This window comes from Oryzias latipes, chromosome 18, assembly GCF_002234675.1.
Source record: "Oryzias latipes chromosome 18, ASM223467v1".
NCBI classification, from domain to species: domain Eukaryota; kingdom Metazoa; phylum Chordata; class Actinopteri; order Beloniformes; family Adrianichthyidae; genus Oryzias; species Oryzias latipes.
Window position 1 is genome coordinate 21,790,426 of NC_019876.2, and position 22,271 is coordinate 21,812,696.

Genomic DNA, 22,271 nt, shown 5'->3' on the forward strand with positions numbered 1-22,271 from the left:
TTCCTCCAGGTCCTGCTTGACTTTTTTAGCCTTTGCATTGGCCAACTGCTTACATCTTTGCAGTTCCTTTTCACGCATCTTTCTGAGTCGGCGCTCTTCCTCCAAGGCAAGTTCCATGTCTTGCAGCAGCTCCCAGTGCAAAACACAGCTCTCCTCAGTCTGAATTCTGGTCTTCTTCAGTTGAGATAATTGCTCGTTTCTGTCGAAGAGTTTCTCCAGTAAAAGGTCCCGTTCTCTTTTCAGGGCAGACAAATCCTTCGGAACCTCTGAAGGTTTGGTTTCAGAAGCAACCATTTTGGTAGATTTTCCTGATTTGTTCATGGTTCTTTGTGTAAATCGGTAGAAATGAGAGTTGGAAACAGATTTTAAACCACAGTCTTTTGAAAACAGGTATGTTTGAAAGTCTCTCAAGGTCTCTCAAAGTATCTTTGAGTGTCTAGAAGTCTCGAAGTGCTTTTGAGTCGCTGCAACTAAAGATGTCTTAAACAGGATTTTAAGGGTCTATAAGTAAACTTTCTGGACTGATGTAATTGCCTTTATGACATCACTTGGCTATGGTGTCATATAACATCATATGATGATAATTATCATCATATGAGATCATCATATGATGATGATGCAGTATCTGACTGCATCATCATCATCATCATCATATGATGCTGTCTCTGCATCATCAAATGACATCATAGGATGATACAGAGACGGGGGCAGAGACGTAAAGTAGTCTCTTTTCAGACCAAAAACCCCATTTTAGAAGAAAAAACAATGAATCTTTCTAGTTTTTAAACGTTTCTGTCAGTTGGTCAATTCCAAAGTACAGTCATGACAAAGACTTCTACCGAAACTCCAAAAGCTCTCATACAAAAACTTTTGCCTGTTAACCAGACAGTAAAAATAAAACAATTTAGTGCTTTAACCAGAAAAAATAGGCATTTTGCTTCATGCAGTTCTCCAAAAGTTCTTATCACAAATGATCTTTACCAAAATAACACAAGAGAAGCTTTGAAAAACACTGAGGGAGGGTAAAATAAACACTTGTCGACACTCAGAAAACTCTCGTTTATACTTCACGTTCATTCAATAGAAACCCATGCGACATAAACGTCAGTTGGCACTCGCTGCGACGATGTGAAGCGATCTGATTTGCCCGTGCTCACTTCAACTCTGGAGCTTGCACTTTGTTTTTGACCGAAGAAAAGCAGGAAAAACATGGAATACTTTCCACAGATAGAAACAAAAACTCAGCTCTCAGACGACAGACTGAACAAGGAAGTCTACTGAGTCCGTCAGCAGAAGGACAATGAAATGAATCGACCCGCTGTTGAGAAAATGTAGCTTTAAATAAGTGCAGAAGACTGGATGTGTCTCTGAAGAACCGGCTAACAACCAAACAAAAATCTTAAAGACGAGGATTTTTAGTTTCCTTTAATAAGGATTCTAAACACACTTTTAAACCCTACCAACATTTTCCCCATAAGCCTGTTTTTACTGTCAATGAGCCTTTAACTAAAGCCGCAGGGACTGTTTTTCTACTGGAACATTTAGAGAACGTACACAGAGTTACTTCAAAAATAACTCTCACCTAAAAAACAGCACCTCAAACAACAATAACAGTCACATAGCAGATGTGATGGAAGATGCATAAGTTTGAGGACACACTGTGTTGATAAAATGCTATAACTGATCATTTCAATCTACTTTTAAATGACTTTTTCTCGCTAAAGTAATGCAGACACGTCTTATTAGGACGTTTTAGCATATCGACAACGTTTGTTTAAAGACGTTTGGTAAATAAAAATGAATATTTTTACTTTTTGCAAAGTGCAGTGAGGAAAAACATATGATTAATGATTGGTGCTTGGCAGAGGCGCAACTGCCTAATTTCATAGGGGTATGCGGCCACGTAAAAAACACCCCCCTAACACACAAAAACGCACACAGACATAAAGGCACATAATAAAACGTCCCATCCACCCCTCCTGAAGCTATCTAAACACCCACACAGCACTTTTATTGTTTAAATGTATACATCTCATTACTTCTTATCTGAATCGAACGTGGTGGAACGAGGGGCACGCATCTGATTGTTTTTATTTGAATTGTGTGATCATCTGATGACAGCGCACTTTAAATGGAAAGGCAAAAGAAAAACCAATCTGGGGCTAAAAACAGAATATGCAAGAGGGACAAAGATGTGGTGTGAATGAAGAAAGGTTTCTGTAAATGGTTGAGAGACACCAGGTAGGTTATAGCTGTGATAAAAACAGGCTTGGGTGTTCAGGTTAAAGCTACTACGGTCACAAGTGTTTTGCAGCTGTAGTGAGCAGGATTTTTTTTGCAAGGGGGGTGTGAAAACGAAAATGCAATCCCCTCTTTGCATTATTACTTTAATTAATATAATTATTAATTAATTAATTATATACCGCGAAGGGGGGTGTAAGGGCAGGGATGCCAGTTTAGCTTAATCAGCTTGTTAGTTAATTTTAGTATTTTCTATTGAACTCTATTTTTTTATGATCCTTTTGATTTTATGTTTCACTTTTTTAATTACCGATACGAAGCCCATCCAGACTACTGTTGTTATGAATTTGGGCTATACAAATAAAATTGAATTGAATTGAATGTGTCACAGCGTTTTCTGGTATTGACATTTATTTTTAATTATGCAACAGAAAGGCTTCCATAAAAAAACAGAAAATGACAACAAAAATGCATCAATTAATAGAAATATTTTTAACTATGTAAAAAATGTAAAAAAAAATTTTTTTTTGTCGTTTTCGTATTTTTCATAATTCAAAACAAACAAAAGTTTAAAAATTATACAAAACAAGGGCGTGTATGTTTAGGCGGAAGTTGTGTTCATGCGTTTCCGGTGGTTTTTGTGGACGGCGCTGACAGACGGGGCGGCGGCCGCAGAGCATCTGGGTTATTGGTGAAAGGGAAACTCTACAGCCGCAGCGGCTTTGCTCATTTCACCATCGGGGATCGGTCCATCATGGCGGCTCACGGATGGAAGTACTGATGACTGTCCGGAAGATCGCATTGGTTTGTACCATGGTAAGGAGGCCGGACGCGGCTGGGTGTGCGGCGGGTGTTCATGGCGGGGCGACCCGATCATGGTCTGGACAGGGAGTCCGGTCGGAGTTAGGAAGCCCCGTTAGCCTGCTGCTAACCTGTCAGAAAGTTGGAGGTCTGGGAGTTTTCTTTGAATTTTTTCATTTGTCTGCGACACAAGAACACGCGCATCTGTGTCACCGCTCAGAGTGATTGAGACGAGTGGACAATGACAAATGTGTGGGAAGAGGAACCCTTACGGGACAAACCACAGGACCACCTCACCAAATCTGGCCCTCTTTGAAAATAGTTTGGACCCCCCCCCCCTGTGTTGGATGTTCTTCCTGAAGAAACCTTGAATGATGATGTTCTTTTTTCTGATTTAAAGTTTGGCAATCACATCAACTGTGACACAGACGCAGGAATGAAAGTTTCATCATCGGTTTGCATTGTTTTTATTCAATGTGAAGGATTCAAAAAGTTTTTTAGCTTTAAAATGTTTGGTTTAAAACAAAGAATAAGACTTATGACTCCTAATTGTGGACCCCCCTTGGAATAAATCCTTGGAACTTTGTAAATCATTTACGGTAGTTAAGCTTTGCCTGGCTTTTTGAACAATTTTCACATAGTTTTGACCTTGTCTTTGCTTTGTTTGTGAACTTATACATATTTATTTAGTTTCAACATGTTTGATCTTTTGGCATAAAATATAAAAATAGTTGGATCTCAGTTACAAAAAAATAAACAGGGATCTCCTACCTTCTCTACTGTATGTGCTTGTTTCTTTTTCTCTATTTATACAGACACGACACAATGAAGTTTCCCAGTTATTTTTATTTTGAAATATACACAGATATATACAAAACATCACCCTAAGTTCAAGCCATCACACGCAGTATTTATACTATTTACACTCAGTTCTTTAAGAGTTTCTTAAAGCAGTCTAAAAAGATTTTGGGCCTGTGATGCTCCGTCTGCGTTCCGATAGACAACGGCTTCTTACCGGTTCAGTTGAGTCGGTTAACGTATGACTTTCTGATCAAAGGGCATGACAGAAAGTTTTGTTGCACACCCCAACGATGAGTCCAGAGAAACCTCCGTTGTGCATTAATCCATCCCAGAAGCGGCAGTCATTGCATCTTTTTCAGGAAAGTTTTGTTGGTCCCCACTTGATTAGATAATGCAATGTGAACTTCTTCATTAACAACCCTTTCCTCCTCGTCATTTAGAATAGAATAGAAGGCCTTTATTGTCATTATACACATCTACAATTCGGATCACACGCGCATACAGTGCAATGGAATTTAACTCATCATCATCATCATCATGCACAGACAACTCATCATCATTCTGGAAATACAGAGAACATAATAAAGATGATACTTCTCCAGCTGAATTAGATCGAAGCGTAACAAAAGGTCCAGCACTGAAATGTGGATCTAAAGCAGACATGGTATTTGGTGAAATCATGGCTGGTGACATTTCATTAATACTTTTGTCCCGTGGAGTCGCCATTTTAAATAAGGCGATATGTCCAAAAAACAAACAACAAATCCACTATATTGCAAAGAAGTCCCCATACTGGCCAGCATATGTAACACTCAACATTAAATGAGAGACATTCCAAAAAAATAAACAGGGCTCTCCTACTGTCTTTAGAGTATTTGCTTGTTTCTTTTTCTCTATTTATACAGACAACCCCAACACGACACAATGTAGTTTCCCAGTTATTTATATTTTGAAATATACACAGATATATACACAAAAACATCACCCTTAGTTCAAACCACCACCATATACACCCAATATTTATATTATTTACACTCAGTCACAAAATCTTTGAGACTGCTTTGTCCTAAGTGACATAAGACGCCAAAGAAACTCTTGAAGAACTGAGCGATATTTCAAAATAACAATAACTGGGAAACTTCATTGTGTCGTTTTGGGATTGTCTGTATAATAGGAGAAAAACGAAACAAGCACATACTGTAAAGAAGGAAGGAGATCCCTGTTTTGTGATAACTCTCATTTACTGTTGAGTGTTAAACACTTTTGTGAAATTTGGTGATAAAGATTAGACAGTGTTACCTGTCAGAATTTAGTTTTTTTGGACAGTTTCAGGTTTAATTTTTGTGTAATAGAATCAAAATATTATCTGTAAAAAAGAAGCTGGTCTTTTAACTAAAGAGATTGATATCAAGCATGAGAGATAAATGAACAGAGCAAATACTAAGGGGTTAAACATATTTAAAGTTTGTGTTTATCTTTGAGTGAAACAAATATTTGTCAGTTTTCTGCAGAAAAAACAGATTCCTGGTGTGTTTTTTAAATCTGCTGGTCTTTAGCGGCGTCTGAGGTCTTCTCTGGTTTTCCAGTCTCTGTTTGTCCCGTGAAATGGCAGTTCAGTGGTTCTGCTTGTCTTCAGGGCACCAATGCCTCTGCCTTGGAGAAGGAGATTGGACATGAGCAGTTCCCCGTAAATGAGCACTACTTTGGACTGGTGAACGTGAGTAGTTTGCTGCTCCATGTGTGATGGTGTGACATACATGACTTCACGGGTTCTCTCTGTTTTGCCCTCTGCAGTTTGGAAACACCTGCTACTGTAACTCGGTGCTGCAGGCGCTCTACTTCTGCCGGCCGTTCCGGGACAAGGTGCTGGCCTACAAGGTGAGACCCCTGGGAGGTATTCCAAAAGGCAGGTTATGTGAGTTACCACGGTAAGTTTGAGGCTAAGGAAGCAGATAACCTCAGCTTTCGGTTCCAAAAATGGAGGTATGTTTCAGGGTATGTCAAGTTGCCATAGCAACTCATGCTCTGAACATAACCTGGTCTGGAGCAGGTTTAGTTGAAGGTTGGTTTGTTTTCAGAGAGGTGAAGCAGCATGGCGTGTCCATTTGAAGATGATTTAGTGGATGAAGAAGCTCAGATAATACTTTTTCCACCGTGAGAGGATGATAAGACCACATATGGATGTTGGAAAAATAAACTTTTTTACTTTGATCTAACTTAATTATTTGTTTCAGTTAAGATAAATATGTTTTCTGAGTTCAGTAGGTGGGTTTAAGTAGGTGTAACTTTGGTGCTGCTGTTAGATTGGCACCGCAAGGGATTGTGGGATACCATACCCTTTGGCTGTCTGGACGGATTTGGGTTTAAGTGTGGGTTTTTGACCAAATGTGTTTAGTTGTTTAGCTGTTTTACTGTGTTTTGTCTAGTTATTAGACAAAACACAGGGCTCGACAAAGCCATTTGTCCGCTGGCCCGGTCCAGCTCGCTCGAGCCGTACAGACCACAAGACTTTATTTTTCACTCTCCAGGTGCAGCCTCGGAGGAAGGAGTCCCTCCTCACCTGTCTGGCTGACCTTTTTAACAGCATTGCAACACAGAAGAAGAAAGTGGGAGTCATTCCTCCGAAGAAGTTTATCTCACGGCTGAGAAAAGAAAACGGTACAGTTCCAGTCTGCAGTGTTAGAAAGTAGGAGTGTTGTAAAAAATTGTTTTGGCAATATATCGCGATAGTTCATTTGGCGATACTTGCATTGATTCAAATTGCTGTCAGGATGATATTTATTTAATTATGAGCGTCCTTCAGTGTCTGACTCTTGTTTTTCACTTAAACCTCTGTCGCTAGTTGTCAGCAGAGCACAATAAGCCTATTTAAGCAGCTCTACACCGCACCAAACCTACAGCAAGATGTCAGTGAAGCAGCTTGTAAGAACGAGTGAAGCACTGCAGCTGCACGTAGCATCAGCCAAAATGCTATCGGCAAAGCAGGCCAAAGTTCTGCAGAACCTCACAGCAATGGATTTTAGTTTAGCGACCAGATCGATCAGAGTGGTTTGTACAACGCTCTAAAAAAAGGCCAACGTAATGGAGATGACCGTTACTGGTTTACTTCCTGTGTGTGTGAGAAAGCGTGGCTGCAGCGGTGCAGAGCGGACTGATATGTATACAAAGCATTTTTGCCACATTAAAGCGCTCTCCTTGACCCTGTCATGCTGCCTCATGATCACACTTTACTGTTTCTGGAAAGAATTAGTGCCCCCCCCCCCCCCCCTTTATTTTTCAAGTATTATTCAGGCTCCTGAATCGTTTAAAAGTACTAGAGAAGCTATATTAAGCAATATTTAAAATAAACAGCTCTTTGTTTCCTCAATCATACTTTTAGAATCTTATTGGTTAAGGCACATTCATTCCATTTTTTTTCTTATACTGAAAAATATTTTGTTGTGGAAATCAGACAATGTTGACTGTTCCATTTATATATTTTAAGTTACCAAAATAAAAGCATTATGAATTTTTTTGGGTGAAAGCAACTTATGGTATCTATATGATATACAGTTGCAGTTCTTGAGCTTGTGATCATAAAATAAACTGAATTTGACCATTTTACTACAGTGGAAGACATTTTGAAATACAGGTTGTTTTTTCTAAGTCATATTTTTTTTAAAAAAAAGCAAGAAAATGTGTTCCAGTCCAATATCGGGATATTAGATCATGGGGCGCATATCAGGATACGTATCGTATCGCCAGATTCTTGCCAATACACACCATAACCTCAGACTATCTGCTGATCTTCCCAAAAGTCCAACCTGAACTTATCCCAGTTTCTGACAGATGTTTGTGTGTGCACAGACGCATCAGCAGATATGCAGGTGTGCAGGGGTAGGCGTTTGCTCTGACGATTGTATATGTTTTTGGTCAAGAATGACGTTTTTTGGCAAACACTGTCTTCTAAATGATGTCTCTCCTATGCAGAACTGTTTGACAACTACATGCAGCAGGATGCGCACGAGTTCCTCAACTACCTCCTTAACACCATCGCAGACCTGCTCCAGGAGGAGAAGAACCATGAGCGGCAGCAGAACGGAAAACTGCTTCAGAATGGAGGAGGAGGAGGTGTTGGAGGAGGAGGAGGAGGAGGGGGAGGAGGAGGAGGAGGAGGAGGAGGGAAGGAGATTCAACAGACCTGGGTCCATGAGATTTTCCAAGGAACACTGACCAATGAGACGCGCTGCCTCAACTGTGAAGCTGTAAGTGTGGAGCTCCTGCTGCTTGAGATTCACCTCAAAAGTATGGATTCTCACACCGGTCCTAAGCTATCTGCTCATTGGAACGTCCAGGAGACCAAAGACTACATTCCCTGAAAAACCAGGGAGATGTGTGAATGGGCGCTTCATTCTACTTCATTTGAAACACTCCATTACTTCTAGAGGGGAAACCAGAAGCGATACTAAGTCAGATCTTTAGAGTCATTGTAGGAGGTTACAGCTTTGAGCCTTGGTCAATATTAACCCTTGTGCTGTCCAAGCCACTTAAACACTGGGAGTGGGGTCACCTGGACCCCACTAGACAGTGCGCTGAACCTCTTTTCTTCAATTACATGTGATCTTCACTGGTGTCCATGGATTACATGAAATCGTCTTCACCGCCCCAGACGAGTGCCCCACCATGTCCTCCTTATTGTCGGATCTGTTGTTTCCCCAACTTTCTCTTTGACAACAGGTCATTGACTTTCTATAGGTACAGGTTAGTCGAGCACAGTAGCACCACAGTCATTGAACCAGCATCTGGTACCTTTGACAGAGTGGGCAAGAAAAACAAAACCCCTATAGACCTTGTCAACGGAGGACAACATGAATTGGTCCTGAATTTCCAGCAATGACTTGTAGAAATACTTCAAATGTAGACCATTACTCAGCCAGGATGGTTCTATAGAAGAAAAGGTTTGAAAAAAGGCTCATCTCTATTTATTCATTTAAGTTTAAGCTGTTTGAAGCCGATAACCACCAGCACACACACCACTAAGTGGGTGTGTGTTTGCCTGGGGGCAGTGCTGGCAGAGCAGACTCTTCCTGGAAGAGGCTGTTCCTCACTGGTCTATGCCACAGCGTGAGAATTCACTCATTGTTTTTTAGAGGAATAGTCAGAAATGCATGAATAGATCAAAATATTGCTTTGGGCTTTCTTTTTGTGAGAATTGAGCATTATGTAGGTGCCATGAATTAACTGGTCTATATTATGGTGAATGAATATTATTTTTGTTTGTGTTTTGATTATAATATTATTGGCGGTTATTGATTAGTTAATCACCTGGTGGGTCACATGTATGTTGGCGGAGAAATTAAGCGATTTTTACCTCACCTGTGGGTTTTCCCCGTGTAAGATGGAATGGGGGGTTAGCTGGGTTGGCGTATTTTTTGTTGACCGCTTTTTCGTTTTTGTGTTTTTTCTTGATTCTTTGCTTTTTTTCTCTTTTTGATCACGATATAATAAGTGAATTTAACTACCTTTTTTTCCCACTATTATAGAGTTCAAAATACGAACTTCGTTATGCTTCATGGTTTTTGAGCGCGTCATCAGCATCAGCCTCTTAGCGACTCTTTGTTTTTGTAGTCGGTGCACATTATAACACACTCAAGAATTCAAAAAGTTAATTTAACACAGCTTCTCAATTATTTTTTGCAAGGCCCCCCTAGGAAAAAGAAAAATGTTTCACGCCCCCATCCCCCCACCCCCCACACAAACAGTCGCCGCAGTGACAATATTTTAGATTAGCATCTATAAAAATTGTGTAAGTATACCTAAAATTTTATCTTTTAACATTAACTAAAGAAAAAAATCAATATTAATCCACTTTCAACAAATATTAACTTTATTTTGCCACAGAAACTCTGTTATAGTCTAAAATAGAAAAGCAGCTTAAAGTGCCTGAAATAAAAAAATCTGTCAGTCCTTATTTAAACTATAAACATTTTTAACAACTGAACCATTTGATGCTGAGAAGAATAATTCAATAAATAAGTACTGCTAAATGTAAATTGATCTGAAACATTAACACAGCAGCACCAATATATTTAACGTTTTATGTTTAAAGAAATAGGTATAAAACATTGTGCTGATTTTTTTCCTCTAAATGATGGATTGTTTATTTATGATCTCATAAAGTGCAGCTGTTTTCCTGCATTCCCTGCTGTCTTTCTGTCAAATACTGACACCAACTAAACGACAGGCAGACAAAGAAAACATTTATGGAAAATAAAGACACGTCATCAAAATGTCTACAATAGTTCATAGAGAATGACATCATTAGCATGCGCTGAGTCATCTAAAGGCACGCGAGGATCTTGGTGTTGTGCAACAGAGGCAGCGCTCTGCATGCGTGGCCTGAGCCCACTACCCCTCCCCTCTCCTTCCCACACACTGTGACAGGAAACAGGAGCAGCTGCAGGGACGGCAGTTTACAGGTTTCTGGCTGTTACAAACTCTGTGATATAACAGTAAACCAACAGTGGCGCCAATTTTTTTCCAAGCACTGAGCCGCTGTCACCGCAGCCCCCCTTTTTCACCCCGGGCAATTGCCCGTATTAACTGTGCCTAAAACCGATAGTACTGCGCGCCCCCCCCTGGGCGCGCAGTACTTCAAGAACTTTGCCTCTGAACATTTAGACAGTGTTGTGCAGCATAGATTAGACTATGTGCTTAATTGAACCAACTCAATATTAATTGACATTGTTAGCATTTTTCCTTTAAAGCCAAAGAGCCACAATGAATGGCTAAAGGAGCCGCATGTGGCTCCGGGGCCTCAGGTTGCAGACTGCTGGTCCAGATCTAAATTTCCAGGTGTTTTTTATTTTTTACACAAGAACAGATGCTGATCACATGACGGTACGCGTTTTAGGCGGAGCCGCCTCATTCATGCAGCAATTGTTGACAGATTGATGCATTGATGTTTGTGTGCTGCTGAGGTCAGGTCATAGAGTGAGGTGGCGGTGGAAATCGTCACAGCAGGGCTCTTCACGTCTCTCCACCAACAAAAAGCGCTGCAACCGAAGCTGCTGCTCCTCCCAGATTTTGTTCCTCTCATCTAATTCTGTAGCTTGAATGCTCTCTCACACCTGCCATCGTTATTTTTGTCGCCCGGGTAAATCTTTTCCACACAGTCAGCATGAAGCCATGGTGCATTAGCGTAGAAGGAAAAACATTTCTACAACAGCTGATAAGCTGAAGACTCTTTCAATGAGGAAGTCTTCCTCCTCCTTCCTTTGTCACTCCCTTTTTGTTTGCAGGTGATTTTTGTTGACGTCTTAAACTCAGTATTTGAAACAACTGGGGCTAAAAGATCAAATATGAAAGAGTGGGTTCTCCTGTTTTTCTGTGATGTGATCCAGGTAAGCAGTAAGGATGAGGACTTCCTGGATCTGTCTGTAGATGTGGAGCAGAACACGTCCATCACCCACTGCCTCAGGTACGCTCACCTTTTCCTTTCAGAAGTATTTTGCAGTTGTAATTTGATCTCCACACGTCTAAATAGGTTTTGAATCTTTAGAAAAATTGCGTGTTCAAAACAAAAAGTTGTGCTTTTGAAATAACAGTGACCCTTTTGTGTCTGTAAAAATAGTTGTCACATTTTTGAAAATATTTTTTGTCTTTCAAAAATATTTGTTTTAGGTCCTCATAATCACACGCAAACACACACGTGTTTTTTTTGTACAGATGCAAAGACATACAGATCAACATCCACAAAGTCAACATCAACCATTACAGACCCACTCCAATCATCTTTCGATTGATTGTCAAAGCTTTCCCAGTGGTCTTTTAATCATTAAAATGTAGTTTTAGCTAGAAACCCCCCCCAAAAAACTGTGTAGTTTTCTAGATCATAGTTTCTGTAGAGTGGCAGGAGTTATTCGAAATTTATGGGTGGGTGGGACTGTTGCTGCAGAGCAACCCCGCCCCCCTTCCCGTCCTCGTTGCTGAGAGCTCTCTATTTACGCGTTCTACCACTTGTTTACAACCCCAACCTAACGATAGTGGTGTAACAAAAATGACGAGCGATACTGGAGCCATTTAGCTGTGCAGATTTCATCCAGGTACCAGTTAAGACAAGGAAAACAAAGACGTTCATGGATCTATTTGTCTACAAGTGGATACATCAGAATGGAGCGGGGGAAATGCAATGTTAATCCAAATTTTCTTTATATATACTATATTACCAAAAGTATTGGCTCACCTGCCTTGACTCACATATGAAGTGAAGTGCCATCCCAATCCTAATCCATAGAGTTCAATATGATGTCAGTCCACCTTTTGCAGCTATTACAGCTTCAGCTCTTCTGGGAAAGCTGTCCACAAGGTTGAGGAGTGTTTTTTAGGAATTTTGGACCATTCTTCCTAAAACTCATTGGTGAGGTCACACACTCATGTTGGTGGCCGCTCCGTTCTAATTCATCCCAAAGGTGTTCTATCTGGTTCAGATCAGGACTCTGTGCAGGCCGGTCAACTTCATCCAAACCAGACTCTGTCATCCATGTCTTTATGGACCTCTCTTTGTGCACTGGTGTACAGTCATGTTGGAAGAGGAAGGGCCCGCTCCAAAATGTTCCCACAAGGTTAGAAGCATGGAATTGTCCAAAATGCTTTGGTATCCTCAAACATTCAGAGTTCCTTTCACTGGGACTAAGGGGTTAAACCCAAATCCTGAAAATCAACCCCACACCATAATTCCTCCTCCACCAAGTTTCACTTTTACCACAATGCAGTCTGAAATGTACTGTTCTCCTGCAACCCCCAAACCCAGACTCCCCTATCAGATTGGCAGATGGAAAAGTGTGATTCATCCCTCCACAGAACGTGTCTCCACTGCTCTAGAGTCCAGTGGTTGCTGTTGTTCTCAAACTCTTCGAGGACATTTCACCTCTGGATTTGCTGCACAGGTGGCATCCTAAGACAGTTCTACACTGGAATTCCCTGAGTCCTGAGAGTGGAACATTCTTTCACAAATGTTTGTAAAAACAGTCTGCATGCCTGAGTGCTTGTTTTGATACATCTGTGGCCAGGCCAAGTGATTAGGACATCTGATTCTGACCATCTGGATGGATGAGCCAATACTTTTGCTAATACATAGTGTATGTCCTCCATCATCAGAAAAATGCCACAAGAACATGTTAAGATCCCAGAAAACACCATTTTCATTGGAGTTGGTCTTTAACAGGAATATTGCTCTGAACTGATTCACCTACCAGCATGGTTCTCATGTCTGCAGCCAAACAAACTGTCAGACTGATGGACTCAAATGAATCTTTTGGTTGTTTTTTTGTCAAAAATTTTGTCATGACGTCACTGTGATGAACACACGCTCGGACATGACTACAGGAGGATTGACCATTTTGTGAAAATATATTAAACAGAAGAGTTGCAGACTTCGGCTTCTACCAAACTGTTTGGTAGTTATGATCTTCATGTCGCCTCGTTTGGCGACATGTTGTAGTTCCTTTTGTAGTTCAGTTCGCTTTTATGACGACTAAACAGTTGACTGATGTCATTCTTTTACTTATATACTAATTGCTACTAATTATGGCAAAAGCACAACATTATTCTGCACCTGCAATTTTTTTACAGCACAAAACATGTTGACATGTTCGAGCATCAAGTTAAAACAGCAAAATCCTAATAAAAGGAATGTAACTCCATGCCCTTGCATTCAAAGCTGTGTGCTGAAGGAGGTCTGTTTGTGTGGGACAGAGGCTTCAGCAACACCGAGACGCTGTGCAGCGAGTGCAAGTACTACTGTGAGCAGTGCCGCAGCAAGCAGGAGGCCCAGAAAAGGTCTGTGTGATTGGAAACTTTTTTTATTCTCCATGATTATGTTTTTCATCCAAATTGTTTGAATATATTATTTTTGCTCGTATCAGGAGTTTTTATGTTTTCAAGAAATCCTGTTATGGAATTTTTGATTAAATACAAAGCGAAACAAAAATTATATTACCTGATGCAATAAATGACAGGATATTGATAGCAGGGACAAATACTCAGACACAGAGCCAATCAAAATCAAGAGTGAGGAAAGTATTGCACTTATAGTTGTTCCAAGTATAACAGTTTAAAAGGAAAAAATATATATAATCAAAAGCTCAATACCTGTACTGTCAAAGATCACATCCGGAGAAGAGCCCTTTAAAGCATTTATACAATGCTGATGTATTTAACTCTAAAGGCTTTTCAGAATGTCACAGATCCATCAAATTCCAACTGAAATATGGCCTGATTTTGCTGCAGGCTATGATTAAAGCTCAATTGAACAGTTTAAATTCAAAATATTCAGATATGTGGAAAAAGGACAAAGTCTGTTTTCCCATTTCCATAAAGATTCATAACTGGAAAAACAGGTTTGATGGAGCTGATCTTTGGAACCATCTAAATAGAAGAGGCCAAATCCAGGAGAACAGGTAAAATATAATCTGGTTTGTTTGAAAGAAATGCAACAAATTTCCATTCTTTGTTTTGAAATTGTTAAATGTTTTAGTTTGAGATTTCTCTTTAGCTGTTAGAATTTAAATGAAGGGAAGCAACAGAGGATGTCTGGAGAAATTCTTGTTGCTGCTCCTTGCTACTTTTTCCGATTGAAACCAGAAAACAGCTTTGTGTCAGGAACTGCTGTCAGCTGCGGTGTGAGCTCACAAGCTGTTCAGGATACATCAGCATCTTTTTTCCTGTTGTTCATCTGTGGCCTCACTCAGTGCAGGTTCTGTCTTTTTTAAGAAAAAAAAAAAAACTCTGTTCTTCTCAGGATGAGGGTGAAGAAGCTTCCCATGATCCTTGCTCTCCACCTGAAGCGCTTCAAGTACATGGACCAGCTGCATCGCTACACCAAACTGTCCTATCGCGTTGTCTTCCCGCTGGAGCTCCGCCTCTTCAACACATCCGGGGATGCCACCAACCCAGAGCGCATGTATGACCTGGTGGCTGTGGTGGTGCACTGCGGCAGGTGGGTTGGTGTCTCCTCAACATGTTTGAACAGTAAAGTTTTCGAGGACAGGTCACTGCTGGAAGCAAGTTCTTGGACCTATGAGATACGGAATTCTGGCCTTTAAACTGAGCTCAGCAAGACAGATTTTGGTCAGCTTGGTATCTGCTGAGTCCCCGTCCTGCAGCTGCAAAAAAAGAGGCCAAAATCCTCAGCCTCTACTTCTGTGTTGGTCATCACCTCATGAGTGTTTGGGTGTCAGCGAACACAACTCATTTAGTTCTGCTCCAAACATCTTCAGATTGGTCCATCTTAAAGGCCTGTTCACACCAGGACGAATTTCGCACGCGATTTTCGCCGAGGTTTAACGCCTCGTGACTAAACAAAGGGCACCAATGTGAGTGTGCACACCGACGCGAAAAAACGCCACGCGTCAAAGCGTCACTTTTTAAAAAACGCCTCGGGTTCGCTTTTTTGGTTTGTCGCGTCGAAATCTATTCGACCAATGAGAATGGCGCTTTTGCACACGTGTTTGGAGCTTCTGAAGTTACAGTAAAACACAACTTGGGGGCGCTCAAACACAAAACTGCCTTGCTGAGCACACATACCAGCGAAGAAGATAGACGCCGAGTTGCATCTATACAGCCGCGAAGAAATAATGACGGACATTCTAAAACATCCCCGAACCAAGCAAGCAGTTGGAACTACTGGTGCTTGAAATATTCATGTTTTCTTTGTATGATTCTGACAAGCGCGTAAATACTTGCTCTCTTCTTCTGAGTGAAAAGCGACTTTAAGAATCGTAAAGTTGGGAAGCGCCACATTGTGTACAGGAGTATTTCTGTTTACATTAAGCGCCATCTAATGTCAGGGAATGAAATTGCATGTTCACTCGGCTCATCGTCAGCGAAAATCGCCTGGGTGTGAACACAAAAAACGTGGCGAAAAACGCTGGCGAATAACGCCTGGCGAAAATTCGTCCCGTGTGTACGGGCCTTAAGGAAAAGGCTCACTTCAGTCTTTTCTTATTTGTCCTGGTGACAAACGTCATCCTAATGTCCGTTTGAGAGTCTAAAGCTACGTTCACAGCACACTTTTCAAATGAAAAGTTTACATAAACCTGCGTAAATGCGCATTTCGGGCATCCATGTAAAAAAATCTTGCATTCAAACAGTCAAAAACAGCAACACCTGTTTGTCCAAGTGGTCACGTTTCTGAGACTGTTTTAGGGCTCCAAGTACAAAATGCTTGCCATCGAATGTGGGTTGAAAGTTAAACCAGGTCGAACTTTAACCAATCAGGGACTTGTCTGGAATTTTATGACGCCAAGACTTTTATATATTGGAATAGAGCTGTGAAAGAAAAAGCCTGGAGCAAGATTCACCAGATTTGCACCGCTTTGACATTTCGCACCAGACCTCTATCACCTGTAGGCAACAGATATGTGCTAGCCTAGCAAACAGTAGAAGAATAAAATGAAGACATGACCCCTCCCTGCCTGTCCAGTGTGAACACCATGGGCTTAATGAAGCTGCCTGTAAGGGGTTCAAGACCGTGCGTCAAATGCTCGCTGTAAACATAGCTTTATGGTTCTCCGTAGTTCTCCATGGTTACTTTTGTGCACTTTGTTGGACAGCACCAGTCATTCTGTCAAAGGTCATTCTTACCGATGGCCTCAGAGTGTTTGGAAATACATAGAAATGGACACAGGTGAGATAGACCTCTGGTCGCCCTCTGCCTTGTTTTGACATGATTTCAGCTTTGCAGTCATGTGCCAAATCAAATATCCAGTTTCATAGTTGAAAGGAACATTTTATGGCTCAAAATGTCTTCAAAAGAACCAACAAGGACACAATACACCAATTTTTTTGTTTGTATTTTTTTTGTGTTACCACAAATGTAACACAATAGAACAGCAAACAGACCTTCTTTGTTAGATCTAACAAAATTGTCCTTAAGGCAAAAATTAAGAAGAAGAAAAAACACAAGTCCTGAAGTTTGAGTGTCAAGTCTTTGATGAGTCTCTCTTCATTTGGTTGTGAATTTGGGTTGATTCAATTTTAAAACTATCTACAAACAGGAAGTGAAGATGTTTCTCTGTCTTGACGATCACCTTATTTCTACAGTCCACCTCCTTTGAAGAACAGAGAACATCCGCTGTACCTCTGAGCTATGGATAAGTTCTCAGTTGGGTTCAGATTCTGAATGCTGGCTCGTAGAACCTCTTGCCCGTCTTCTCAGTTTGATTTTAAAATGAAGAAAGATGCTTCCAAGGAGCAAACTCTGGACCTTCACACACGTTCCTCAAACACTCTGATGTCACATGTGCTGCGGGACATGTGACATCAGAGGTGAACGGTTTTCTGCATACATTACAGATGAGTGCCATGCAAAGGGTTAAAGTGTGCAACTTTCTTCAAGACCCAAAGCCCTTTACAGCTGTAGTCCCATTGGTACGCTGATGGAGGAAGGCTGCAACGACTGCTCCTAACCAGGTCACTTGGAGTAATTGGTGGCTCAGCGTTTTCCCTATTCCCAAAGATAATTCTATGGCGGAAGAGCAGGAATCAAACCTGTGATCAGAAATTGAGAGCCAGTCCAGAGTCTGCGCTCGTTCAAGTTTGGGAAGGAGAACATTTCCTGTCAAGACAAATGTGAAACTTCTGTAGGAACAAGATGCCGCTCAGGTGTTTTATGTTCAGAAACACTCCTAGTTTCCCTTTTTTTAACGTGTGGTTTATTGGAGATTCATTTGATTTTAATGATGAGATATTTTTATGGCATGTGCAATAAACCCACATTTGTTATGTGGTTATGAAGCATCTTTTTTTTTCTTCTTGTTGTGCAGTGGTCCTAACCGTGGACACTACATTACCATTGTGAAGAGTCACGGCTTCTGGCTGCTGTTCGACGATGACATCGTGGAGGTAAACTATGATCTCCAATCTGTAATTGAAGAGTGCAGTCAGCTCACTTTGGCTTAGTTGAGTTCTTCATGTTTCGTTTGGTTGGATTGTCTAAAGTTGCTGAGAGAGGCGGAGCGGTGTTAACTTGTTGGTAGTTTTTATACATTTGTGGTGTTTTCTTGTTGGTAGCGTTGATGCATAGGTGGTGTTTGTTTGGATTAGGATGAACATGTTCCAACAGCAAGCAGACAAATTCTGACAGTTAAAACATTAATGACCAGAAGAGAACAGTGAGGAGCAGGACAATTCAACTGTGGTTTTTCTCCTGCAGAAGATCGATGCTCAGGCCATCGAGGAGTTCTACGGGCTCACGTCTGACATCTCCAAGAACTCAGAGTCTGGCTACATTCTTTTCTACCAATCCAGAGACTGACAAAGCTGTGGTGACCCCACCCACGACCCTTTAAGATAGGGGAGGGGCTTAGGGAAGCCCCGGCTGTACTACCCTGTGGGTAAAGCTTTTCAGCTGAGCACTGCTCAGACAAGCAAAGCCAGGTGCAGGTTTGTGGCAGTTGGATGAGTCCACAATCACCTGACTGTGTCAACACCGTGCCGTTGTGAGAGGTTCATCAGACTGAGGAGCAGACACGCTGCCACGATGACCGCGGCGTCTCCAGAGACTGCCAGGTGAAAGCTCACTGAGATGCTGCTGATTGTTCCAGCTTCATGGGATCAAACCATCAGCTGAGGTCTGACAGCGGGAGAGGCTGTGTGCAACCTTCACAGCTCACACACGAGCACCGCACAGTAATTCTACATGATAATGTGGCGTTAGCACACAGGTGTTTATGAAGTATCCATAAGAAAATCCTGAGCCCAAAGGACGAAATTTATGAACCCATGAAGGGTTATTCCAGGAAAAAATCCAAATCTGGAAGAAATATTTGGAACCTCTAAAGAAAAGTTTTACCTTTAGAAGAAGAAACTCTGCCTCTAGAACTCCAAAGAAGCAACGTCTGAACTTAGAAGAAACTCTTGACTATTAAAGAAACCCCTGACCCCAAAATTCTAAATCAGAGGAAGAAACTCTTGAACCCTCGAAGGACGCACATCTTCTGTGTTTCTATCAGGAGCAGCCTGGACATTTATTGTAGGAGAGAAGCAGCCAATGAAAAGTTTGAGGAGATGTTTGTGCATATTTATTTTAGACTTTAATGAATGTTTCAGAGCTGAGCTGTCATCTGTCCCCAGGTTCAGATAAACCAGGTGATGGACCAGAAACAGAGGAGCATAAAAGTTTTAACCCTTGTGCTATCCTATGGGGTCCAGATGACCCCACCCTTACATTGACGTGTTATCCCTACAATGACAAAGTGGAGAGGATTTCTTGTAATCAATTGGACACCAGTGAAGATCACAAATCATTGAAGAAAAAAAGTTCAGAGCACTGTCTAGTGGGTCTAGATGACCCAACTCCCAATGTTAAAGTGGCTAGGATAGCACAAGGGTTAACCTCCTGGGGATTCATCATTCTGAAACCAGGAAGTTTGGAAAATAATAAGTATTTGTATTCACTCTGTTTAAGTCTTCCTCATTAAAAAAAAAAAAAAACGCCAGACTAATGTTCGGAAGTTTTCCTTCCAGCTGATAAAAATTCCCCACAGACCGAGCGAGCATGCGTTTTCCACCTCAACACTCACAGTTCAACAGTGAGGATCAGGTTTTGCAGATTTTTATAACTTCTATTTCCCTATTGTCATGAACGTCACACAAACGTAATTTTAATAAAAATGTATTTGATTGGGAAATAGATGTGAAAGGCTTTTTTTGGTTAACCCTTGTGCTATCTTAGATGACCCCACCCTTACATTGACGTGTTCTTCCTACCATGACAAAGGTGGATAAAGATGGAAAGATTTCATGTAATCCATGGACACCAGTGAGGATCACAAATCATTGAAGAAAAAAGGTTCAGCGCACTGTCTAGTGGGTCTAGATGACCCAACTCCCAATGTTAAAGTGCCTAGGATAGCACAAGAGTTTCTCTGATCCACCAGGTTAAGTCCCGGTCAAAAGGTTCAGTTGGGAAAGTGTGAGGCTGCTGGCATGAATACTCTGGGACACTTTGGCTCAGAAGTGGATCATTCTGCTGATGTTCCCAGTTCTTTTGGTTTATGCTGCAGAGTCAGTCGGCACCTACACATTTGTTCTGTGCAACCTGCTGCAGAGCCCCCCCCCCCCCCCCCCATGCTGAAGAGCAGCAACGCTTAGAAGTGATATAACAAGAAAGTTAGATTTTTATTTTTACAATAATCACCTGTGAAAAAGTGATATCAAGGTCACACCTTCAAAACAGGTGAACCCAAATCTGTTGATAAAAATCTGCTGAATCATCATTTTCAACATCTGTGGTACAAACACGCTGTACACTTACAGAGTTCATGCTGGAGGGGTGCGAGCATTCAGTTACAGAGGCCCCCCAGCCTCACAGAGTCTGGTTTCTGCCAACATGGAGGAGAATGAGTCTGAAGACACGTCCAGCATCACATCACACACAAAAACAGGAAGTTCAGGTCCTCCATCCTTCATCGCCATCATCATCAGAAAGTTATTATTGTAAATGAGACTTCCTAACACGGCAGTCAGGAAGTCAGAAACCTGTGTGCTTGGTCCAATTCCACAAGCTTCCCCCCTGTAACGTTACCCTGACAGCACTTATCTGGCTGATGCGGGTCAGATAATAATAAAAAGTAAAACCTGCATCGTTTTCTAGGACATAGTTTCTGCAGAGCAGCAGGATTTTATTTGAAATTTGCCTGAGATGTCTGTTAGCGTGGAGCAACTCCACCCCTTTCCCCCTCCCAGTTGCTGAGAGCTCGGAGCATGGAGCTTGTGACCTGCTTAATATATTTTCTACTTCGCAAATAAGCTCTTTTTCCAACATCTGCTCCTGATTCACAATGATTGAAATAAAGAATTACTCAGAAATGCAATCTGAAGCTTAATTTTCTTTCCATTTGTCCTCCATCGATTCTTCTCTATCAGGCTGATCAAAAAAGCAAAAAAAGCCTTCAGCTGGTCTAAAAAGATGCAGCCAGAGTTTGAAGGAAAAATGCAAGGGATGTGCTCAAATATAAAGACTCATCTGTGACAAGGTGGAGGTAATATAATGGTATGGGCTTCTTCAGTAACATTCGCTGATGATGTTATATGATGGCAGAAAAGTTCCAGAAACTTCAATCAAACGCAATGGAACCTGAAAAAAGCAAAACAAAATCTTCATGTTTCTCAAGTTACAGATGTCAGCCCGCCAGAGCACGCCAAACGACGTTTGGAGGAGGGGGTGCTGACGTCACAACGTTTTACAAGAGCTTTGGCAGAGCAGATCTATTTGATGACTTTGACCGATCAAACACCTTTTCACCAGATAAGATACAGCCTTGATTTAAAGCTGGCTTGAAAGTCTCTGATTTTCATCTTTTGATGTCAAACTCAAATGTATTCTGTCAGCAGAACCAGCCTCTGTCCCAGTCTTTTAGAGGGGGGGGGGGGGTATACTGGCTTCAATCAAAAGCTTAAGTACATTTTAATAAATGTGTAAAACGTTCTTCTTGTTGGAAGTCACTTGGTTTTTGCTTTTGCCTGGTTACCTGTTGAAAATTGCTGTTTTTGACCCTTATAGCAAATAAATCTTCCTCCTCATCATCATCATGGATGTGCACATTTGCTTAGTTGACTGCTAGAGCAGAAGGACACAAACAGTGTTCAGCTTTCTTCTCTTCCCTTTCTGTGACCCAGATCCTCGATACGTTTAAGCCAGTTTGAGTTCTGGTTAGCTCGGACTAAAGCAGCGGGAGAATCCTGGACACTCTGACCGGCTGTGGTGCTGAAGGTCCACAGTGCTCCTCATCCTGCTGTGATGAAGAGGAAGTCTCATTTCTGCAGGCCAACGTGCTGAATTTACAGGATCATGATGGCGGTCTCTGATGATGAGGATGAGGACCCTCAGCTTCATCACTGATGATTTTCACTGGAGCGGTAAACATCACTGTCCTGCGTTCCTTTGCTTCACCTTAGTGCCTTAGTGAGCTGCCAAAGACGTGGGAGCATCCAGCTCCTGCCACCTGAAGCTGGGAATTCAGGCCTCTCCTAGTGTGAATGCATACTATGGAGCACACCCGTCTTCCTGGAGCCCCCACTCTGCCCCACCCACATCACACCACAGTCTCAGAGCCAGAGCCTTTCCCTGTGAAGAAGTCCCAGAAGTTTGCTGCAGGAGCTGGCTTGCTCTCCCCCTGGGGGGTCTGTCTGACCCAAACGCTGCTCTCAGATGAGCTGCTCAGGCTGGAGCAGCTCCCCCTGCCACCACCCAGGTTGAAAGATCCCAGCACGCCCCGCCGGTCCTGGGAGTCACTGTCCTGACTATGGAGCCTAGAGAAGGAGGCAGAGGAGGGGGAGGACGGCGACAGGCTCAGCAGGTTGTGGTGAGAGTGGAACTGACGCATGTGGCGGATGGATTTTCCAGGAGGAACTTCACCTGTGGGGTAAGGAAAAGAAACGGAGGG

At 41.8% G+C, this 22,271-nt stretch overlaps 2 protein-coding genes across 4 annotated transcripts in view; one reads left to right on the forward strand and one right to left on the reverse strand.

Annotated features, from left to right (window-relative positions):
- The first annotated feature begins 2,868 nt into the window (after positions 1–2,868).
- Positions 2,869–19,094, forward strand: LOC101161758 (ubiquitin carboxyl-terminal hydrolase 12). Of its 2 annotated transcripts, XM_023966008.1 has the most exons (10): positions 2,869–3,057; positions 5,480–5,560; positions 5,638–5,721; positions 6,372–6,501; positions 7,813–8,087; positions 11,226–11,302; positions 13,579–13,662; positions 14,624–14,821; positions 17,649–17,727; positions 18,038–19,094. In XM_023966008.1, the coding sequence occupies exons 1-10, from the start codon at positions 3,010–3,012 to the stop codon at positions 18,137–18,139; spliced, it is 1,158 nt and encodes a 385-aa protein (XP_023821776.1). In that variant the 5' UTR covers positions 2,869–3,009; the 3' UTR covers positions 18,140–19,094. The 2 variants fall into 2 exon arrangements, with proteins under 2 accessions (XP_023821776.1, XP_023821777.1); XM_023966009.1 differs by lacking the exon at positions 11,226–11,302 and having other exon boundaries at positions 13,544–13,662.
- Positions 19,095–19,980: 886 nt separating this feature from the next.
- The window catches only part of LOC101169566 (rho GTPase-activating protein 6), a 43,659-nt gene continuing 41,368 nt past the window's right edge, over positions 19,981–22,271 (reverse strand). For both annotated transcript variants that reach the window (XM_004079984.4, XM_011487665.3), the window contains exon 12: positions 19,981–22,243. In XM_004079984.4, coding sequence (XP_004080032.2) covers positions 21,921–22,243 — 323 coding nt within the window. In that variant the 3' untranslated portion in view covers positions 19,981–21,920. The remainder of the gene's footprint in view (positions 22,244–22,271) is intronic.

Coding starts and splice junctions, on each gene's coding strand:
- LOC101161758 (XM_023966008.1), top strand. CDS start 3,010: ATGGAAGTACTGATGACTGTCCGGAAGATCGCATTGGTTTGTACCATG. Junction 11,303..13,578: donor TCCATCACCCACTGCCTCAG/GTACGCTCACCT, acceptor TGTGTGGGACAG/AGGCTTCAGCAACACCGAGA. Junction 14,822..17,648: donor GTGGTGGTGCACTGCGGCAG/GTGGGTTGGTGT, acceptor CTTGTTGTGCAG/TGGTCCTAACCGTGGACACT.